The 22167-nt window shown below is 43.9% G+C and overlaps 2 protein-coding genes across 5 annotated transcripts in view; both read right to left on the reverse strand.

The window, feature by feature from the left end:
* Nucleotides 1–16951, reverse strand: part of ADHFE1 (alcohol dehydrogenase iron containing 1) — a 33484-nt gene extending 16533 nt beyond the window's left edge. For 2 of the 4 annotated variants that reach the window (XR_013966638.1, XR_013966639.1), the window contains exons 1-9: nucleotides 16856–16948; nucleotides 10092–10129; nucleotides 8226–8272; nucleotides 7427–7480; nucleotides 7084–7238; nucleotides 6742–6938; nucleotides 5105–5182; nucleotides 3884–3989; nucleotides 1202–1354 (exon numbers count right to left, since the gene is read on the reverse strand). Coding sequence is in view for 2 of the 4 variants with exons in the window: in XM_080800323.1 (XP_080656449.1) it covers nucleotides 1202–1354; nucleotides 3884–3989; nucleotides 5105–5182; nucleotides 6742–6938; nucleotides 7084–7238; nucleotides 7427–7480; nucleotides 8226–8272; nucleotides 10092–10129; nucleotides 16856–16914 (887 nt within the window). In the remaining 2 variants the exon portion in view is untranslated. Of the gene's footprint in view, nucleotides 1–1201; nucleotides 1355–3883; nucleotides 3990–5104; nucleotides 5183–6741; nucleotides 6939–7083; nucleotides 7239–7426; nucleotides 7481–8225; nucleotides 8273–10091; nucleotides 10130–16855 lie in introns of all 4 variants that reach the window. The other 2 variants (XM_080800323.1, XM_080800324.1) reach the window with 1 other exon arrangement.
* A 1503-nt stretch (nucleotides 16952–18454) lies between these two features.
* On the reverse strand, nucleotides 18455–20133 carry RRS1 (ribosome biogenesis regulator 1 homolog). Its single transcript, XM_080800042.1, has one exon. The coding sequence runs from the start codon at nucleotides 20053–20055 to the stop codon at nucleotides 18940–18942; it is 1116 nt and encodes a 371-aa protein (XP_080656168.1). The 5' UTR covers nucleotides 20056–20133; the 3' UTR covers nucleotides 18455–18939.
* Nucleotides 20134–22167: the final 2034 nt, after the last annotated feature.

Here is a 22167-nt window from a genome sequence, read left to right on the forward strand (position 1 = left end):
CTGAAATAGCTCTGTGTCCCTTCCCTTTGCTTTATGACAAAATGCAGTCTGAGCTCCTTCTCTTGTACAGCTACCAGCTTGGGGCCAGAGGAAGCACCATGTTCACATCAAGGTCCAACCTGCCGTGCGTAGGTCTTAATGTCTCAGGGATCAGCTTTCATCTCTAAGTATATCTTTGCTCTCTTAGGAGCCAATCATGGCTATAGCATTTATAAATCCTTTGAAATCTTTTAGAAAGCTTTTTATTTTTACTTTTTAAAACTATAATAATATTTTATTTAACTATAACATTTTTCAGATATGATCAATATAAAAATTATTGAGATTTTTACATTCTTTTTTTCTGCATACTATCTTTAAAATCTGATGTGTATTTTGTACTTATAACATGTCTCAGTTCAGGAAAGCCACATTTTTTATTTTATTTTTTATTAACATATAATGTATTATTTGTTTCAGGGGTTCAGGTCTGTGATTCACCAGTCTTACGCAATTCACAGTGTTCACCATAGCACCCTCCTAATGTCCATCACCCAGCCACCCCATAGAAAGCTTTTTATATCTCCTGGGACAGACAACTCTAGACACTGGTTTCTTAAATTCAGTTCATGTGAGTTTGCTTACTGGGTTGACTCTGCCTTCAGACAGGGCCTGCGTGGGCTTGGCCAACATCTGCCTCTCTGGGTCTCATTTCAGCTCTCGGTGTAGCCAAATCTCAGAGGACATCTGCCCTCACCTGAGCTCTGGTTTCAAGGCTTTGATGAATAATCCTTCTAGATGCGTCCTTCAGAAATCAGGGGCTCATATTTTGTTCCCTTGCCTTTGCCTTTTCAGACTGAAGGACTCAGGTTTCATCTGTCCTCACATGCATCCCTCCCCATCTTTTCATCCTTCCAGAGCTTGCTGGTCTCTGGTGCTCCTCTACATCCACTGACTAATCTTTTGGTGAACAGGCGTGTTCAGGCTATTTCAGGATCTGGCATGCTACATTTTATGTGAGGGTGGAATGTGGTTTTCCTGTTCTGTTTCTTTCTTTCTTTTCTTTTCTTTTTTTTTTTTTTAAAGATTTTATTTTTAAATAATTTTGACATCCAATGTGGGGCTTGAACTTACAACCCCAAGATCAAGATTTGCATGCCTGACTGACTGAGCCAGCAAGGTACCCCTTCTGTTCTGTTTCTATCTCCTCTGGGCCACATACCTTTTCAGATACTTAGCGACGATCCGTAGTGCGTGGACGGCCCAGATGTCGCTGATTGGGTTGCTGCCCTGGTATGCTGGCCGGGTGATAGGATTTGAAGGGCAGGGGCTCCGCATGTGGTAGGGGAGGGCAGTGTAGGACTCCAGGGCATGGCTAACAAGATATATTTAAAACACACAGATTGAAAGCACCTTCTTTTTTCCCTCCATTCAGATTACAGACTCTCTTGGACATGTTCAGTACTCACTCCACTGCAGATAAGCTCCGTGGCAGTGATAATCACAGTGCGTTCCACCAGGTCAGACTCTTGCCTACAGCAGTCATTGCTTATTACAGAAATTAACACTGAATTTTATATTAACAACATTATTTTTTGACCAGTATATGTTGCTGGATTACGTATGGCCCCTTTCTAGTGCAAATAAATCTTTATGATGTTGAATTTTTACATTATTTGGGTTATGAAGAAAATCCCTGAATCTAAAAAATGATTTCCATGTAAAATATATTTACCATTAAATACCTGTTACCTAAGGAGGGTCATAGTTACATGAGCCTTCTATTAAGAGTACAGTGCAGTGGGTGAGAGCACAGACGCCGGGGTGAGCTGTAAATCCCGGCACCAGACCTTCCTGTAGCAGGCTTGGGGTAACTCACTATCTAACCTGTGACTCTAAGGCAAGGACAAATAATAGTATGCCTTCCTGGTGTTGCTGTAAAAATTAAATGAGGGGGTACATGTAAAGTACTTAGAATAATGACCAGCACATTGTAAAACTTACAGTTCACCATTATTATTAAATTTTGGCCTAAAAAATAAAATTCAGTTACTTTTTCCGATATGCCCTAAACTAAAGGTTGGCTATTTCAAGGACCAAGCTTCAGAATTTCCTCCACCTGATGGCCTGCCATCAATTCTAATGAATCAAAGGCAGAAGAGAGAAAAAACAAAAAAAACAAAACATAGCCATCTAGATCAGTGATGCATTGGGAACACAATGTAAGATGAACTGTTTCAGGCATGAATTATGGTTTTTGGTCTTAGAATGGAGAATTTCTTCTATGCCTGAGAAGCAGATAACATCTTTCGAACAAACCATTGGAAATTCTTTTAAATAGTTGGTGGATGGATACTATGGCTTTATGGTTCTTAATCTGTCCAATCTGTGGGCAGTGCAAGAATGGAGCATCCATGTGGGGAGATATTAACCAAATACCTATGACGTGACAGTCACTGTGCCAAGGGGCAGGGATGGAAAGGGAGTAAGATGGTCTTGTCCTCATCCAGCTCACAGTGCAGTGAAGATGGGCATGTGAAAGGGAAGTCCACCCAATGCGGAAGAGCAAAGGATGGAGTGGTCAGTTGTACCTGAGGAGAAGAAAGGTGGGGAGGCTGTCAGCAAAGGCTCCATCAAGGGGAGGGTGCTCCAGTGGAACTGGAATATGAATTCTCCAAAGAGATAGAGAGCTGAGCATTGGGGACATGCCAGGGCAAAGAAATTTGGCCATCTGGCAGTAGGCATGGAAAGGCACTAAAAGACTTGTCAGGTAAAGGTGTGTGTATATGTGTATGAGTGCATGTGTATGTGTGATGATTATATTGCATTCTGAAAACTTGCCGAGGCCAGTATGGAGGACAGACAGAAGGACTACGGGTTGGAAGCAGAGATACTGACGAGCAGACCACTGCAGTTATCCAAGCAAGAGTTGGGCAGGTCTGAACCAAGATGGGAACAATGAGGCTCAAGAGGAGGGAGCAGACAGGAGAGAGCCCAGCAAGACAAGTGGTAGGAAGTACTGGGCTATGTGTGCACATAAGAAAGAAGTTCATAGCAAGCCCTGCTGCTCACTAACTTAAGGGACTCAGGACAAGCTGTGAGGTGGTGGGAGGAGGTGGAGAATAAATTGGGATTTCATCGAATTTAAGATGCCATGCATTATAAGACGCATCATTAAAAATACCACTGAGGAAGAAAACCGTACTGTTGCGCCGCAGATCTTAAGATGTGTTCTGAGTTCAGAGATGTTAGAATGTGAAAAAATGTGCATGTGCAAGTAGATGAAATAGGTAGTTTGGGACATGCTGAACGCGAAAGGCGTCCGTGGGTCTCCCTGAGGCCCCTGGAAGGAACATGGATCAGGGAGCCATCAGCACATGGCAGCTGAAGCCCAGGGAGCATGCAGCATGACTCTGGCAAGTTACTGAACATCTCCACGGCAGGTTTCTTTCTCGTGTGGTGCAGAGCTGTAGTGAGGTGATGTGTGCGAAGTCCTGACATGTGAGCACAATCCCGCTCAGTGGATGTCAGCTCTCTTTCCTGCCCTCTTCCATGCCATGGCAGCCCTGACCGTTTCCTGTTTCCTGTAGCCCTAGACGCAGGTGCTGTGGGTCTGAGATGATGCACCCCAGCTCCACCCACTCCTTTCCCTGTGTCCCTGTGGCAGTAGCTGTGGCTGGCACAGTTGATCTAGAACAGTGGCCTGAGGCTCATCCAGGAGCTCACCTGGTCACCATCCTTTGGAGGTTCCACATTTTCATCTAGGAAAGGGGATAATGACAGCTAAAGCTGGGGTGGTTGTGGAACACTAACTGAAGTATGCTTAGCAAGTGCTTTCAGCAAGAAAATACAGTCCAGAGATGCAGGGCCTGGAAAAGCCCCTCCAGTTGGCACTGGTACCTACCAAAGCACATCGAAGCCACTGTTGGCAACCACCCGGTCAGGCATGTGCAGGGTGTGCAGGGGATCGATCAGTCCCAGTGTGGGTTTGATGGCTCGGGAAGCAATGCCTTAAACAGGGATTTTCAACAGAGGCAAAAGTTATGGACACCATTTTAAGAAATTAAGTTACTTTAGGATAACAATTTATTCTTAAAAAATTAAAAATATGAGATTCATTCTCATGAAGGGAGGCAGCAAGAACAGTGGAAAGAGATCTGGAGTCAGAAACCTGGGTTTTTCAGTGGATCTGAGGCTTGTGTTTGAAGGAGCCAAGTGTGCACATCTCCTCCCAACTCTGGTTTGAATGATGTCACTGGCAATGGTGGGAGTATTTACACCAAAGAAATTGGCCAGTACTAGAAACTGGGGCTTATTTACTGATTAAATGTCAGAGAGCTGGTTTACTAGCACACTGGTGGTTTCGGTGCTGGTTCTGCAGCTTGCTATGTGTCTTTGGCCAAGTCACTTAGTCTCTCTGAGTTCTCCATTAGATCATAACCATATAGGGCTTCTATCCCACATAGATAATGTAAGGCTCATATCAGAAAGTATTATGTAAAAGTCTTTGAAAAACTGTAAGATTGAATTCAAGTATTGGCTACTGTTATCTTCAATAACATCAAAGGATAATGTCATTTAATTTTAAAAAGAGAAGTTACTATAAATGTGCAGTCAAATATCAATTTATTCTACTACAAAGGCCTGGGACCTTCACTCTTTCTGGAGTGATGGGAATGTTTTATACTTTGATTGGGATAGTGGTTACATGGGTATACCTATTTGCCAAAATTCACCAGACTGACTCTTAAAATGTATGCATTTTATTATATAAAAATTATATCTCAATGAAATTGATTTAAAATGTTGAAATGAAAAACGTGTTAAAAAGATGTCCAAGAAAGGGAATAATCATTCAGCACTGACGTACAGTTACTAACTTGAGCAGAGAAATGGCCAATCAAGATTATGGCATTTCACTATGTTTTGTAGGTAATTCTCAGAGAAGTTTATTAGACTGTTTCATATTTTTACATGTACTTGGAAAGAGAAAGAAAATGTGTGTATATACATGCCCTTAGCTCTATAACTCCTTGATTTTTAAATATTAGGATTAAAGAAAAGACCGCGGGGTTGAAAGGTAAGAGAGAGAATTAAACATGATTTTTATGGGCACAGTTCTTACCAGTTTTTACTTTCAAGTGTTCATAGTCAAAGATGGCAACTCCTGTAGTTTCACTCCCAGTTCCTGAGGTAGTTGGGACTTGAATAAAATAACATTAATTTACATAATGCATCTAAGTAAAGGTCAGTGGAGATACTTAATTCAGCCTTAGGAAGCAAGGAACAAAGTTAGAGAAGGAAGCGCTGATCCCCCTGTTGCTCATGTGAGGTCCGTATCTATGTTAATCCGCATGTATGCTTCATATGTCTGTCCGTGTCTGCATTTACATGCATGCGTAATAGCGTGCCTGTAAGCATTAACACGTTTCCTATCCATATGTGATGGCAGTGTCTGCATTAATATGCACACATTTCACGTGCACGGTGTTCATGTCTGCATAATGTGTAGGCATGTCTAACGTCTACGTGCACTTTGATGAGTATGTGTGATAGCTTTACCTGTATTAACACATATGTATGATGTCAGTGCCTGTGCCAGCATGTATACAGGCCTGACATGTATGTATGGTGTCCATGCCTGTACTAACATGTGTGGATGTTTACCATGTATTACGTGCCCTGTTTCTGCATAAACAGCTAGGAACCCCAGGAACTCTAGCACCCGAGCTTAAGCAGCTGCAGCCGGGCATTCAGAGGCAGGCTGCTCGGCATCTCGGTTAGAAAACTCATATATGCCTTCTCTGAAAGACATCTTTATTCCCTCCTGGCAGCAAGCACAGTAACGTTCTGCCTTTGCTAGGCTCCGTGGTTTTGTAGTTCTGTCAAGTTTCTAAACTTTACTAATCACCCCTCTGTGTGATGCTGACACAGTTTCACCAGAGGGTTCCGTTTGCCAGACATCAATTATGTTGCTCCCTGCTGATTGCTCATTCACATCAAAGCAGTTCATCTGCCTTCAACTTACTCCTATACCATCACGGGGCCCATTCACGGTGGGGGCAGTCGAGGGGGAGAAAAGAGAGGACAAAACTTCAGACAGATATTATCCAGTTACCAGTTAGTGCATTTTCACTATAAAACTTTAAGCAGTAATACGCTAACAGCCATAAAATAGGAGGGAGGGAAGAAAAGACCCAAAGATCCCAAGGGGTCAGACAAGCTATTCTGACTTGGATTTGCGTGTCTGTCCCCAGGGCAGCCACAGAGCAGATGTTGCCCAGAGAGATGTGGCCATGCTGGCCACATGTCCTAGAGAAGAGACAAAGCCCCAGGTCAGCTGAAGAGCCATTGTGTGGAAGAAAGGGTTGAATCAACACCAGAAAAATAATAGCGAATGTTCCCCTTAAACTCCACGGTGGCTGGCAGAATGGGACAAAGCAGAGAGGGGTTTAGAAGGCAAACCTGCCAACAGAGGGATCTAATAATATGGAAATGATAACCTTCCCTCCTCCTTCACACAATGACTCCCTAGCATAAATCTGCAAACTTTCCCACTACTGACCCAAATCGTCTGTCTGTGCAATAATGATCAGAATTTTAAAACATAAATGAACTGCTATCTGTTCTGCTCTCCAAACACTGTACTACACTGAAATGAAGAAATCAGAAAGCTTTGGAAACATACCCTAAAATTTCTGGCTTGCACCTTTCCTAAGACCTTTTGCCAATTGCAAAATAAAACGTACAAACATTCTTTACCTGCAATCAGAGGCTTAAGAGGCACAGACACAGGCTTTCCCTTCCCAATGGGGGCATTGACATAGTCTAGGAAATCAGAGTGAGGGCTGGATGCATACAGATTAGCGGCTTTGCAGGTGTCCATGGTGGAGCCTCCACCGACAGCAACGAAGGCATCAAAAGCTCCCCTTTTGACAAACTCAATTGCTTCCATGAAGCTCAGAGAAGGGAAAAGAAAAGCCATCATGTCATTATTGTTTTCAGAAATAAACTGCCACACCATTAAAGGCCTGGAGCAAGTTCTAAGTAACAGTGAGATGTGTTGGCTTCTACATAAAGTAAATAGCAGCAATAAAATAATACCTTCTATCTGTCGGTTCCACCCTCACATTATCATAAACCTTAAAACTTATGCCATTCTTTACTAGGGAGTCCATAACCATTTGTACGGGAGGGAGCTGGGAGAGGTTCTTGTCTGTCATCAAACAAACATTTTTAGCACCCATGTTTTGTAGGTCCTAAAACAACAAAAATAATTTATAAGTTAGGTTTCATTGCCCGAGAACTGCAATAGACTCTCTCTCTCTGGCCAACTTAACACTGCACATTTTTAAAAACAAAGGACTCAACTCTTGTCAGTTTGCATTTGTTTTAAAAGACAGGTAACATTTCTAACAAAAAGACTGTAGGAATATTAAATACTTGCCATTCCCACTTCCTTTGTAACTCCTGCTCCATATCTAATATTTGAAATGGCCATCTGCGGAAAAAAAGAAAAAAGACTTAGATATAGGTGTGTTTCATTTCTAAAAACCTATAAATGAAATGAATCGTTCCTTATTGTGTAGAGAATAAAGTATATATTCCTTAGCATGTCCTTCATTTTAATTTATGACTCCTGAACTAGGAGGAGACAGAGATTTAAACAAATAATTATATAATTATAGTGTGATAAAAATTCATCAGAATTCATTGCTCCTTTGTTCTTGCTTCAAAACATTACTTGGACCTCTTTTAGAATTGTTATAATTACAAAACTAAGCTGTAACCTACAACATATGTAAGTTGGAGAGTTTGTAGAACTGGGAATTTGTCCTGTTTTGATGGCTGAACAAAAGACAGACAGTATCTAAACATTACTCATGTTATCTGAAAATTTGTATTTCATTACCCCAACAAGGTACTTTGCTAAATGGGGTCTGATCAAATAATGAGATTACGGAACACCAATTAAGAGTAGATCTCAAATGAGATAATAATGCATTAGTGGGCGCCTCAGTGGCTCAGTTGGTTAAGCATCTGCCTTTCGGTTCAGGTCATGTTCCCAGGGTCCTGGGATCGAGTCCCGCCTGCTTCTCTCTCTGCCTCTGCCTCTCTCTCTCTCTCTGTCCCTCATGAATTAAAAAAAAAAAAAAAAACACAAAAATATTAGCAAAATACTAATAAAAAATACTAATTTTTTTTCAAGTCATTCATAAAAGAAAGAGTGGATTGATTATATCTACCTCAAAGGCATAATCTGTTGTTTTCCCAGAAGGTGCAAATCCAGGAGCTAGAAATGTAAAAATTAGCGTTAGAGTAGGCCTCAAAAACAAAGCAAAAATAATGGTTTTTGATAGTAAATTGGTATTTCAGCAGTGAATATAAGCATCTCCCTTAAAAAGACTTACCTTTAAAAGAAAATTAAAAGCCTTAGCTAAAATGTATTTTCAAGTTTCATTGTTGCCTATCAAATTGAAATTAAAATCTGCATTTTAAGAGAATGTAATGCTAACTTGATGCTGATTGTGTGAAAATAGTTATTTAAAATATTTTCTTCATTGAAAGTAAAATATACTTTTGAAACAATGTCTAAAAATCCTCTAGAAAAAATACCCTCTAGAGTCTGGAGTTAGATTACTGTTAGAGAACAATTATTAGTAAATTAATTAATTAGAGTCCTGCTTACATTTCTTATAACAACTGTGATCAGTTTGAATTAAAATATTTTTCCATAGAGAAAAAATTATCACAGTAAGATATTTATATTTTTCAAGTTAAAGTATATAAAAATTTAGTTCTATTTGTAAGATTTAATAAAAATTTTTATAAACTGATATTTCTTTATAATGTCATTAGGTTTTAGTTATGGCAGAAATGATTTCCTGTCGTATCAGAACAAGACAGCCCCACTTAATGAGTTTTATTCTTGTTTTCATCACTCCTCGTCAGTCCTAAGATTGAAAAAAAAGTCTGCAACAATTTCCACTACTTCTTTTTTCTTTTTTTAAAGAACAAGAGACCACAACTAGACAATAATCTACCTTTGGATTCTTGAGGGCAAGGGTATCCTTAATCAAAATTCAAATTTCTTTGATCCTTATCTACTGTAAAGAAATAATCTATTAATCTTGCTACTGAAGTTTAGGAAAAGACATAAATTGAATCTAGAAAACAGTGAGATTATCTCTCTTTAATTTACTAATTTTATGCTCCCAAACAGGAGACTACTAATTCTTTGTTGAAATCAACTAAGAATTGGAAAGAACCAGCTAAAGACGAAATTCTGCATATGTTCACGAGGACCTTAAAGGCTGGCCGTGTTTTCACCTAGCAGATGGTCATTAATGACTGGGAGGTCCCTTGGCTTGTCTGAATGGTGAACCACACCAGTGGCAGGAAAAGCCCTCAGTCAAGTCACTCTCCCTGTTCTACTCCCCAACAGGCTTCTCTGTGGGTTCTGCTTAGTTTCCTGTATGGGCAGCCCCCCTTGTTTCCATCCTCACTGTGCTGTTTAGATTTGACCTTTCCTTCTAAGAGGTGAAATCAGTTTTTGTGTCAGTAATTCATGTGACATTCTGAGGACACGCTGAAGCTACAATGAGCTTCCTGCTGCTCTCTGGACAATGGAGTTGGGAAGGATTAAGATGTTTGTGAGAACTGAAAACTTTTGTCATTATTTTTAATTACTAAGAAATATAATTTTTTTTAATTGATACAAGCTTTTTCCTTCTAGGAACCGCCTTTGTTCTTTAGCCTCTTACTTTCCTGAGATGTATTAAGACTGTCCAAAGATTTCATCTTGATTAATTTGATTAACTCAGATGATCTTAAAATCTCATCTGTGCCCCCATTTTTAGCTTTGGCAAATAATGCTCTTTGAAATAGAAAATGATCATAAATAGCATTAAATATATACTTGAGCCAAACATAGTCAATCAGCACACATTCAGCTACTGTCATAGAATTAGAACTACATATTACCAGTTGCAACCATTCCAACTTTCACATCCCTTGATTTCCTTGATTTATCATTTTCCCAAATGTATTATGAGTGCCAATGGAGGGCTTGGAAATTTTGGCCACTTCAAAAACACAAAATGTATTATTACCTTGAGAGTAAGTATGAGAATGAGTTGGGCACTGGCATCTAGGGAAAAGAAAAAAAAATGTGAAACTAGAAAACCAGAAGATAGGATGCTTTAATGTGACTCATATTGCATTCTACTCTTGAGATGCTATCAAAGTAGTAGCTATTGGCAAATGCTCCATAGGAAAACCCAGAAATCATCATGGACAAGAAGTCCACTCAGAGTCTTTTCAGTGTTGCAGGATCATTCTTTCAGGAATTATTCAGTTGGTGCTCAATACATGTGTACGGAAAGCTGAGATAAGTCCTCTGGGGATACAAGGAAGTTTGAGATGGAGTCTTAGTGTCTATGAGGTCCCAGCTCTTTTACCAGGTTAGGAACTTCTACCAAATTGACCCAAGGTTAACTACTCAATGCACTTCCCCTCCCATTCCCCCCACCCAGGGGAATTTGTATTTTCTCATTGTCTTCAACGTGTTTATATTCTTGAAACAGACTCTGGGCCTCTGAGAAGCCCTCAGTGGGCCTGCAGTCCTCACTGGTCACCACCTCACGCCTCCATCTTTTCTCAGCCCAACTCCAGGGACCTGCAGCCCCTTGGATGCCTCCATGTGCTGGTTCCCTCCCCAGGGCCAGTGGCTGTGTCCCCCTCTCCCTGCTCCCCTGTGGCCTAAAGTGCGCTCATGCCCGTCACTCTGTCCTCCTCGAATCCCTCACCTCTTCTCAGTTCCCACTCTGCTTCTCTGCCCTTGGCTCTGTTTCCCTTCTCAGTATTGGTAGCCTCCTATTTCCTGCACAGTCCCTTTCTCCTCCTGTTCACTGTGTATTTGAGCAGCACCAAAGGGTTGTATGTTTCTATTTTTTGCCAGAGGACCTTGTCCTAGTGGGGTCCCAGTAGATACGTGAGTGGAACCACTCCATCCCCCCTTTAAATTTGGAGCGAAAACATCTGAGGGGGAAGGTGGAGAAGGAATGAAGAGTGTTCAACTCAGTGGTGGTCAAGACCTCAAAAACAGATGGAAGTCAAAGCCGCCAGGAAACCGGTGTGAGCGCCACCACGAGTCAAGGCTGCCACCTCCTGGACACGGCTGAAAATGCCAAGTGTTGAGAGTCCCGGGACCATCCCAGCCGGCGTGAGCCATTCGCAGGCTGCCACAGGGAAAACACAGTGGGCAGCGCCAAGGTGTTGTCCTTCACCGGTGGGCTTTCCTTGGAGAACTTTCCCTGCTTTACACCCTCCAAGGACAAGAAAGTGGAGGCGAAGGAAAGAAAATCTCCAGACTCTAAACTTTCCAATGCCCAGGAATGTGGGAGCACATGCTTTCCGACACTCCTCCCCCTTTTTATTTTATATTTTTTAGGTTCTGAGGCTGCCTTGATGAATCATTTTTACTTTTTACTTGTGCTTTGAGTCCCATCCTCTCTTGCCTTCTTGGGGCCTCCATCTGTCCTGTGTTTCCTAGTCTTCCCCCTCACTTGATCTTTGTCATTGTATTTAAGAGTTTCACGCTTCGAAGTCTCAACCTCTTGTCCCCTCTGGCTTGCTCATCCTCTCTGGGTCTCCCCTCCTGGCCTAGGTCTGCTGGCTCCATTTTCTTGCCTTCCACACATTGCCTGGCTCCCTGAAATCTGTCTGCTGTCTCAACAAGTCCCAGCTTTCCTGCTGTATTCCTACTTCTCAGGACCTCCCCGCCTCCCAGCACCTTGCTCTCCTAGCAGCCCCCTCCTTGGGTGGGTGAAATACTTTCCGTGGCTTACAGGACCACCTACTGACCTGGGCTTCCCCTAATTATTCTTGTTCCAGCTCCTTTACCACTCTGCTCATTCCTTAAATAGTGGGTTCTATCCTGGGCTCACCCTTCACCCTTTATAGCAAACACTCATCAAGGCCCCCAGTATTTCTCTAGCCAAATCCTTCCACCTCTCGTGGGTCCTCCACCAATCTCTGGTTTCAGTGTCATCTCTCATCTGAATAACTACAGAGCTCCAGACAGGCTTCTCTTGGCTCCACCTTTGCCACACAGGGGTCAGGGGCTTATTTCCAATGATGCCCTCTCCCCTCACCCCCTTTGGATAAAGTTCAGACCTGGCCCTGCCTCACGGGCCCAGCTAATCTTTCTAGCCTGGAAACCTCATCTCTGTCCATCTCCGGAGTTCTTGGAAAGTTCGTTCTCTTCTGTGAATGGGAGGGCCACACATTCTCTTTTTTACCTCCAGAACTTTGTCCTTGTTATTTCCTCTGCCTGGAACATGTTTCCCCCTCTTCTTCCAGGTAATTAGTATCCTTTCTAGTGTCAGCTTTAATGTCACTTCCCCTGGGCAGTCCTCCCTAAGGCTGGAGGACCAGGTAGGCACTCTCCCTCTGTGTTCTGTACCATGCTTCCCTCCCCATTAGAACCATTATCGCCCTGTGACTTGGTACCATTCTTCTGTTTGCATCTGCTTCTAGATTGTAAATTTTGTGGTGGCAAGACAAGATCTGCCATTTATCACAACTTCATCTATAATGGCTAGCATTGCAACAGGCCAAACTAATAACACCTGAAGGAATACTGACTGAAGAAATGAGTAAATGAGTAAGTAAATGCAGATGTTTAAAATTCTCTGAGCTTTTTCTCTCGTCTCCTGGTGTACCAAGACAGAGAACCTGAGCTTGGGTAAGAAGAATAGACTGTGGGTTCCCCCACCGTTTTAGGACAGCCTGAAACCACTGATGGGCTTCTCTACTCTTGAGAAGCTGAGGAAACCATGGGTAGAGCAAGGCTCTCATTTACCCACCCTCTGGTTCTGGCCTGATTATTCTGGCTTTCCTCCCTGTATCACTGGCTAGGATAAACTGGCCAAGTTTTTAGTAAAGGTCAGCACCTCTCCTGTGCACTAAATCTCAGGGGAGCAAGGAGCCCGATGTGGGACTTGATCCATCCCAGGACCCCGGGATCATGACCCGAGCCGAAGGCAGATGCTTAACTGACTGAGCCACCCAGACGTCCCATGTGTTTCCCTTTATTATATTAACAACAACCTTCTTCCCTCTCCTGATGCTGCCCCCACCGTTCTCCTTGTCTATAGTCCTGTAAAGGCTCTCCAATTTCTCCCATTCTCTCTGGGACCCCCTCCAACTGACCTTTGCCCTGTGTCTCCACCAACAGTTTGCCAAGTCACAAATGCCCTTCACCTTGCTAATATACCACTCAGTTCTGAGTTCAGTCCTCATCTTGTACAACCTGTCAGCAGCATCCTTCTATCTACTCCCTTCTCCCTGGAAAACTTTCTTCCCTTGGCTTCCAGGTTGCTCCTCACCTAGTTTCTTTTCATGCCATTGACTCTGAATGCTGGAGGGTCCCAGGGTTCGTCCTGTGAATCCCTCTCTTTTCTTTCCACTCTCACTCCCTGAGTGACCTCACCTTGTCTCATGGTCTTAAGTGACTTCTGTGCTCTTATCCTTCTGGTTTAGATGTCTTGCTTAAACTCCAGATTTAGCTGCCTCCTCTGACACCTCCACTTGAATGTCTGTTAGGCATTTCAGCTCCTGCCTAAGACTCAGCTCCTGGTCTTCCCTTAAAGCCTCTTCCCCATCCCAGTTTAATGGCAACTTCATCCTTCCACTTGTTAGGGCAAAACACCTTGGGCTCATCCTTGGCCGCCCCCCTCTGGCCCCCAACATCTCTGATCTCATCTTCCCCTCACTCACTCTGCTCCAGTCACCATGTTCTGAAACCATGCTGGTATTCTCCACCTCCGAGTACCTTCCCAGAGAGCCACATGGCTTGCTTCTTCCTTCCACCTTCCACAGGTCTTCCTGTAACCATTACCTTCTCAGCAAGCATGGTTGGCTGAGACCTTGAAGATATCCAGGTCCTAATAACCTGGAACCTGTGAACATTATAAAGCAAAAGGGACTCTACAGATGTGATTAAATTAAAGATTTTGAGATGGAAAGATATCCTGGATTATCTGGGTGGGCCCTAAATGTAATCAGAAGCATCCTTATACGAGGGAGGCAGAAGGAGATCTGACATAATGGCAATGTGACCACTGAAGCAAGTGGCTACATTGGTGGTTGTGACGACGGAGGAAGGAGCTACGATCTACCATTGAGAGAAGTGCAATAGAAGCTGGAGAGAGCAAGATAATGGATTCTCCTCTTGAACCTCTGAAGGGAGTGTGGCCTTCTTAGACCTTGATTTTGGCACAGTAAAACTGATTTTGGACTTAAGAACTGTAAGAGAATAAATGTGTGTTGTTTTATGCCACCAAGTTCATGGTAATTTATTATAGCAGCAATAAGATACTAATAGTTAGGTCTTCTTCTAAAATTGCATCCCCTCCTGCAACGACCCATCCTCCTTTACTTTCTCTTTAATACCTATCAACATGTAATATACCCTAAATTTTACTGGTTTATTGTCTACCCCACCTGCCCCACCTACACAGTTAGGCATCAAGGATATCAGGTTGTTTTGTTTCTTGTTATACTCCCAGGGATGAGGACACTGCAAATCTGTAGCTTGTGCAGTCCTTCCCTCCTGGGCTTTCTCCTGCCTCTCTGGCCATGTTCCTGTCCTTTAATACTCGCTCCTTTTCCTTCATTCAAAGTGCAAATCATTTGCAAATGCAAGTGCGTAAGACGGCTGGTAGATAATGTAAATGGGAGGTCAGAGCTCCTGGCTGGCTGTGTAGCCGGTGTGCAGAATGAGTGGCAGGCTATGTGCTAGGGTCTCTCGGGAAGCTGGAACGCTTGCCCTGTTCAGAGGAGGTGGCCACCACTTCACGTCAGCTCTGGCAGACCTTCCAGATGAAATGTGGGCCCAACGATGCCATTTCCAATTTTCCAAAAATTTTATCTGAAATCTCCAACTTTCTAAATGCATATCCTATTTTAAAAATAAGCCCCATTTTGCCACCCCTGCTTTAACACATTGCTGCTCCTGGGGACCTCATTCTCAACCCTTCTAGGTTTACAGTTTGCTAAGGCCTTTGCTTCCACACCCACAGTTTCAACTGTCCTCTATACACGTGGGTGAGTTCTAACTCACTTCTGAGCCCCAGAACAATGTAACCAATTACCTGCTGACGGTCTTTTTCACCTGAGGTATGTCCAATTTGAAGTTCCTAAGGTAAGTTATCATCTTCCTCCTACAGCTAATGTGCATATAGTCTTATCTTGGTAAATGACCCCAATGTTTACCTAATACCCCAACTAGAAACTTCAACTTCTCCTCCTGTCTCACTTATCAGATACAATATCCTGCTGATTTTGACAGACTCAGTATTTCTCACATCTACCCCATGTACCAGCTGGCTCTCCTTGGTACCCAGAGCCATCACCTTTTAGCTGGAGCATTACAATTACTTCTAGCCTTTCCTTTCCACTGTACACTGCCACCAGAAAGCTCGGACGTATTCTAATCATGCCACCTTCCTTTGTCATACAACCATTCCAAAAACATGTTCTCATGACACTGGTTCCAAGGGATATGAATAGTTTTGCTTGATAAAAAGTTTTGTGGTAACACAGATTTAGAACAAAGAGTTTAAATACAGCTAACCTTTTTTTTCCCCCTCCATCTCTGTAGGACTTCTCAGAGCCTTTTGTATGCTAATTATCCTGACCCTAAAAGCACTATGCAACAGTTGGTAGTTTCCTATTTATTTAGCCATGGAATTCCCTGCCCCGCATTGGGCATTTCAAAGTATTAGAACTATTGCTTCCATAATTCCCTATTATCTGCAGGACATAATTCAAATTCTTTAGCATAGGACTGAGAACAAGGACTGTGAAGCTAGAATATCTGGGTTCAGATTATGGCTGTGCCATTTGCTTAGCTGTGTGACACTGGACAGACTCCTTTTCTTCATGCTGTTTTCTTGTTATCTGTAATATGAGGATAATAATATAGTATGGCATAGGGTTGTTGTAAGGATTACAGTTACTATTAACAGCATATGTAAAGCATGTAGGACAGTGCCTGGCACATAGTAAGTGCCTCATAAGTGCTATAGATCCTGGAACTACATCTCTTGCCAACAGCATTGCTCCTCCCAGTTACCTCAAAGTCCTCTCTAGTCCCCCTCCTTTCCTCTTATCTCTATTAGCTCAAAATTTTACATGTTTTCCCAGGCTGACTTGTGCATTTGTACATCCCACAAATATTATCAGGGGGCTACTACATACCTTCCATTTCTGGATGGGGGCAGGGTCAGCCATGTCATAACATTTAATACCCCAACGTCCTGTACATACCAGGGAGTGAAGCTCATCCGTTTTTCTCTTCTGCACTCCCTGTCCCTTCTGTTCCTCACAGGCCCGTTTCACAAACCCTGTCCCCTCATCCAATTACCCACTGGAGTTTAAACTGCTCCAGAGTCTTCCATCTTTGTATCTCCAGCACCTAGAATAGTTTTTGGCACATAACATACACCCAATACAGATGTGCTGATTGGATATATGCATTTGTCTTGGTCACTGTGCCAAGCCCTCCAATGTCTGCCATGACATGGGACCAGGCACTGTCCTCTCTGCGCCTATTTCCTTAATGGTAGAACAAGCAGGGTGCAACCCGCCTCGCTGCCCCGTGCATGGTTGCATGGCACCCCGCTACAATGCGGTCCCACCTGGCGCACGGCTCTGACGTGGAGAGGGCAGGCGCAGTGGGATCTCCTTCTCCGAGTTTTCGAAAGTAACCTGAGTAAGACCACGCGGGGCCCGGCAGGTCGCACGCAGGACTGCGTGGACACGGCGGCATCCTCTGGTCCCCCCGCCCGCCCGTCGGCCCTGCACTCACGCTGCTCGCTGCAGTTGCCTCAGCAAGTGCGCGACACGGGCGCGGGTGGCTGCAGCCATGGCCAAGCAGTCTTCCTTCCAGTAGCCCCTCCTCCGCCCCCTCCGCCCCTCCGCCAGCCAATCCCGACCATCGGCCTCCTGCTCCCGCCCTCTCGGCGGAGACTGCCCTCCCCTACCCCATGCTAATTTTCCTGCCCCAGCATTAGCCCTCTTTGGATCAGTACCTTTTTCCCAGGAGTCAAAATCTCAAGTGCCCTACGAGCAGTCCCACCAACCACCTCTGAAATTGCTGTAAAGGTAACTGCTTTGTAGGATCGTGGGTGCTTCCTTAAGTGTCCCTACTTAAAACCCTTTATTTCACATACTGAGGATATGAGGAAAGGGAAAAAAGGGCATTCTTTTTCCACTAATGGCTTTAAAATGCTACTTTGCCTTCCTGTTTTCCAAATAAATTATTAAGACACTGCATTGAAACTGTTTTAATAGTAAATAAGGACCTTGCAAAAAGTCCGTTTTTTTTTTTTTTTAAACAGGGCCAGTGTTGTGCCCAACTGCTAAATCTGAAGTCTAAAAACAAACAAACAAAAAAACCCAGAAAAACAAAACAAAACAGTAACAACAAAACATCCTGGACAGGTGTTAAGTGTTAAAAGGTGTTAAGTGCTCTAGAATAGCCTTTGATGAAGTTAAGGTACCATTAAATGGTTTCATCAGTAGTTAGAAACCTTCCATGATTACACTATACTCTAGGGCTTAGCAGGGACAAGGGCTCCACTTCCCAGGGGGGAGAGTTGATCAAAGGTGGCAAAAATTCAACTTTAACTTAATCAGAAAGTATCCTAAGACAGTAACAATTGAACATCTGTATTTTTAGTAACATACCATGAAATTTGAATTAATCTTTTCTTCCACAGCAATTTCTAAAGATAACATAAAAATGAGGCAACACTGAAAAAAGAAAAGATTAACTCCTAACTTTAATACTATCAAAGGTCAGACCAAAAACCTGAGCAGAGTAACTCATGGGGCTGTAACAGCAACAAAAAGGCTCTCCTGGATTCTAGATCTACTATGAATCCTCCTCAGGAGATACTCATTTTTACAAAGACAAGTTTCGGAGATCAATTAGGGAAAGAGATCCATAAAAGCTATGAACATTTGAACTAATCAAACCAGTTAAGGTCAGTTTGACAAATGAATCAAAGATAACTGTTACAGTAAAGATTTGGTGGGTTTATCTCTTAAAACAGACCCTACCTGAAGTTTTAAAAAAAACTGGGGACATAAATGCTGAAAAAGATTTAAGTATTTTCTGGATTAATGAGGATAATTACCATTATGTAGTGAAACCCAAATTTATAATTTACAGCCAATCAATGTTTTTGCAGTATTAAAAGCACCAAATCTTTTTTCAAAGAGATACCAGTTGTACTACACTTTCTATATTGTATCTGATACTTATTAGAAAAACCCATACTTCTTTTGGTGTCACTGAAATCATAAATTGCCTGCTTTATGTTTTTTTTAGAAAATAAATAAAAATAATCTGAAACCAGGTATCCCCTGGCTTTACTTAGAATTTCTAGCAATGGCCTAAATGTCAAGTCACACTAGACAGACACATTTTATTAAAAAACCTTCATAAGAATTATTTTTAAGTCCAGTTTTGAAAATAATCTTTCTGTTCCATTGGATACATTCCCTTGTTATAAAAATAATGCAGAAATCAATTTTAAGTCTGAAAGATGACCAACTCTCCCCCACAATATGTCCAAAGTTAAAAAGAAAAAAAGATGTCTGTTTAAATATACAACTCGTTCCCAGTTTCCACCAACTTTTCCTGGATTCTTGTGTCCTCAAATACATCCTTTAATCTCCAGCCAAATTCCTGGTTGTGGGAAAACATTAATCTGTAGAGTCCAACATTTACATACTATTTAGCGGGGAGAGCAGTCTATCCCTTAAACCTCAGTGAAGGCAGCGGCCACCTTCTTCAATAACCCCCCTGCCCGACCAACCCCCCCGTAACTAGACCTTAACATTTAGTATAGCTCTAGGGTTTACAGACGGGTCCGAGGGTGAAAATTATTTCCTTCTCTTTCCTCCTTGGTGTTGTCCTCCTTTCCTCTTGCCGCCCAAGGGAGGCGGCCCAGAATTCATCCTGCCTCCCAAGGCCCGGTTCCTCTTCCCTCCCTGGCTGGGCGGGGCACCTTTCCTTTTGCCCCCAAGACCCTGCCGGCCCCCCTTTCTCTTGCTCTTCTGGTTCATTTTCCTTCTCTTGGCAGCCTCCTCCTGGTCCTCCTCCCTCATCTGTTTATTGGTGGCCCTTGTCACGTCCAGCTGAGGCTTTTTGCTGTTCATCACCCTAAGCAGCTCCAACTGGCTCTTCTTCTCGGCTGCAAAGTCCCCGAAAAGGGGCTGAAACTTCCTCTTCTTGCCGGAGCCCCGGGGGGTCTTCTCTTTGGGCAAGCGCTCCTGGAAACGCCCCACAGAGGCGGTGGAGACCTTGGCCACCTGCATGGCGCGGCCCAATTCTTCCTTACTCTGGTGTCCCGTAGGGTGCATGCCAGCCGCGCTAGGCACCTGCATCTTGTGCGCGCGAGCCAGGTTACGCAGGCGGTTCAACTCATTCTTGGCCACCCGTTCCTTCTTAGCCTGGATCCGCTTGGCGAACTGGTCCTCTAGGGGGTCGGCACCACCGGGCACCTCGATCAACCATTCCTTGGTGTCATCACGGGCGCGCTGATAGCCCCAGCGGCGTCGCCACTGGCCACTCACCTCGTCCCACACCAGATTGGTCTTCTTCTTGGGACGGATGCCCTTGAGGCGCGCGAACTGCTGCCAGCGTGTAAGCGGCCGCGGCCGGGGCACCGGTTTCTCGCGCGGCAGGCGAGTGGTAGGCTCCGGCAGCCGCGCCACCAGCGCCTCCTCCACGCGCTCCGTGGGCAGCTGCCATAGCTGATTGATGAGCAGCTGCGTGTTGTCCCGCGCCAGGGCCTGCAGCTCAGCCTCCGGCGTGGCTCCCGCGCGCCGCAGGCCCGTCGGGGGGTTCCGGTCTGATGCCAGCAGGTTACCCAGGTCGAACTCCAGCTCTAGCTCCTTGTGCACCGTGATGCGCTGCAGCTTCTCTGCCTCGTCCCGCTCCGCCTTTGCCAGCAGGTCCTCCACGCTCTGGCCCTCCATGGCTCCCCCTGGGCTCATTCGCTCCGGGAAGACAGTTCAAACCACCACTCTGCTAACGCCGGCTCAAGCCCGGGCAGCGCCACCACGTGCGATCGCCTAGAAGCTAGTTCCGGAAGAGAAAGCTTCACTTCCGGAGCAGCCGGAACAGGTTCGCTGTCGCGGCAAACCGAGAAAAGGCCGGCAGAGAGCGGTGTTGGAGAGCAGATGGGAGGACCGGAGGCCCTTTGACGTGAGCCCGGAGGTAGGCGGTGCTGGTGCAAGGAGCGTAGACTGCAAATTCCAGGGCCCAATTGGGACTCTCTTCCAGGATGCGGCGGCGGAGGGGGGTGGTGCAAATTTGGGGCGTCGCGATTTGAGGGGGGTCCAGGGGCGACTGTTATCAATTTCAGGGTAAATCAGTTCACTAGATGTTTCGCTTCTTAGCTTTCTGGGACTACATAAATTTTATTTTTACCAGAGATGCACATAAAGCTAGTTGTGGAAGGTTTTTTTGCTTTGCGAGCGAACGTAGACTGCCCTAAGTGGGCACGGGGGTGCGTCCATCCCGCCGAACCGAGGTCTGGTAGCCTAGAGCCCCGGGATCACATCCTCTCCAGGCTTGTGGCAAAAGGATAGCTGGGTTTTGCAGTAAACTGCCTGAGTTCCAGTCCTGACTACTTTGGACCTTCGGGTATTTGGGCCTATTTTAAAACTTGTAAGATGGGGTGGTAATAGTACCTACCTGTTAGGGCTGTTGTAAGGATTAAATGAGTTAATATGCCTCTGAGGGAGCTTGGTCTGCAACACATGAGCACCCAACAAATGTTAGCTAAATACCAATTATTTACCTTTCTAATCACCTTGGGAGTAAGCTAAAGACCCAGTCTTATACAGTGATTATGCACCAGGTTCTTGCATCAAACTACCAAGAATCACATCTAGGTTTACAGTACCTACTTTGGACAGATTGTTTAACCTAAGTCCAGTTCATAAGTTGAAAGTATGAAACATTATTTCCTAGTATACAGTAAACACTTAGTAAGTGTTAGCAATTGTTAATCACCATATTCCACAAAAGGAGGCTCAGTGAAGTAAAATGACTTGTCTAAGGGTCTAGGGTTATACAACAAGGAAATGTGGGAGCAGGAATGATCTTAACTCTTGCTTTAAGATGACAGGCATATTCTCTGCAATGTCTTTCAGGCCCTTTATACACAAAAGCATGTGGTCTGTTGACCAGCAGCATAGCATCACCTGAGAAGTTAGAATTGCAGAGTCTCTGGCCTCAACCCAGATGTCATGATTCAGAACCTTCATTTTAACAAGATCTTGGGCGATGAGTATGTATGTCAAGTTTGGAAGGCACATGGCTGATTGTGTGGCTTACAGGTTTGGTTTTGTTTTTTAATGGGAAGTTGGCAATAGTGAAGAGGGGGTTATGCTGGAAAATTACCCATGGGAATGGGCATAATAGCCCTTAGGAAATAGATTCTTTTGAGTTTCATCTAGAGAGGGCATTAGGCACAGTCCCATCTACTGTACCTACCCCCTGAGTTTGGTTTCTGGAGCTCACTATCTTTCCTCAGCTTCCCTTTGTTCATTTGCTTATCTCACATTTAGTGAACACACTTTATGTGTTCAGACAGTATACTACAATCTCCTTTTATCCTCTTTTCCAAAAGCATTTTAGGTGGCAGTTATGAATAGAGCTGCATAAACAAACAAAAAACATTTTAGGATTTGCAGGGGTTTTCTCTCTATGTACTCAGCACCAAATCTTTAATACTACTCATATTGTGGGGTCAAGGCTAGGTCAAAGGCCATATTAGGTAACTGTCTTGAACCTCGCCTTGACCACTAAAAGGTTTTGTGATTTGCCTTAGGAGAGGGTTACAGACATTAACATGGTTATTCTGGGCTTGGCTTAGCATCTCATTCATTCAACAACATTTGAATGATTGACATATTCCAGACATTAGAAACAAAGATTATTGAGACTATGTGGAACAGTAAGGAAGAAGGAAAGGTTAAGAGAAATTTACAATATGGCATGATTGGGCTTTTGACAGGAAGGACACATTTGTAGGTTTTCGCTCCTCTTTCAGTCTTCAGAGTTAGGGGGAGGGGGAAAGTAAATGTCAACAGGTGTTA

The sequence above is a fragment of the Martes martes genome, assembly GCF_963455335.1.
Source record: "Martes martes genome assembly, chromosome: 4".
Taxonomy (NCBI): Eukaryota; Metazoa; Chordata; class Mammalia; order Carnivora; family Mustelidae; genus Martes; species Martes martes.

Excerpts from the sequence above, each read along its gene's own strand:
- RRS1 (XM_080800042.1), bottom strand. The coding sequence starts at position 20,055 with ATGAGCCCAGGGGGAGCCATGGAGGGCCAGAGCGTGGAGGACCTGCTG.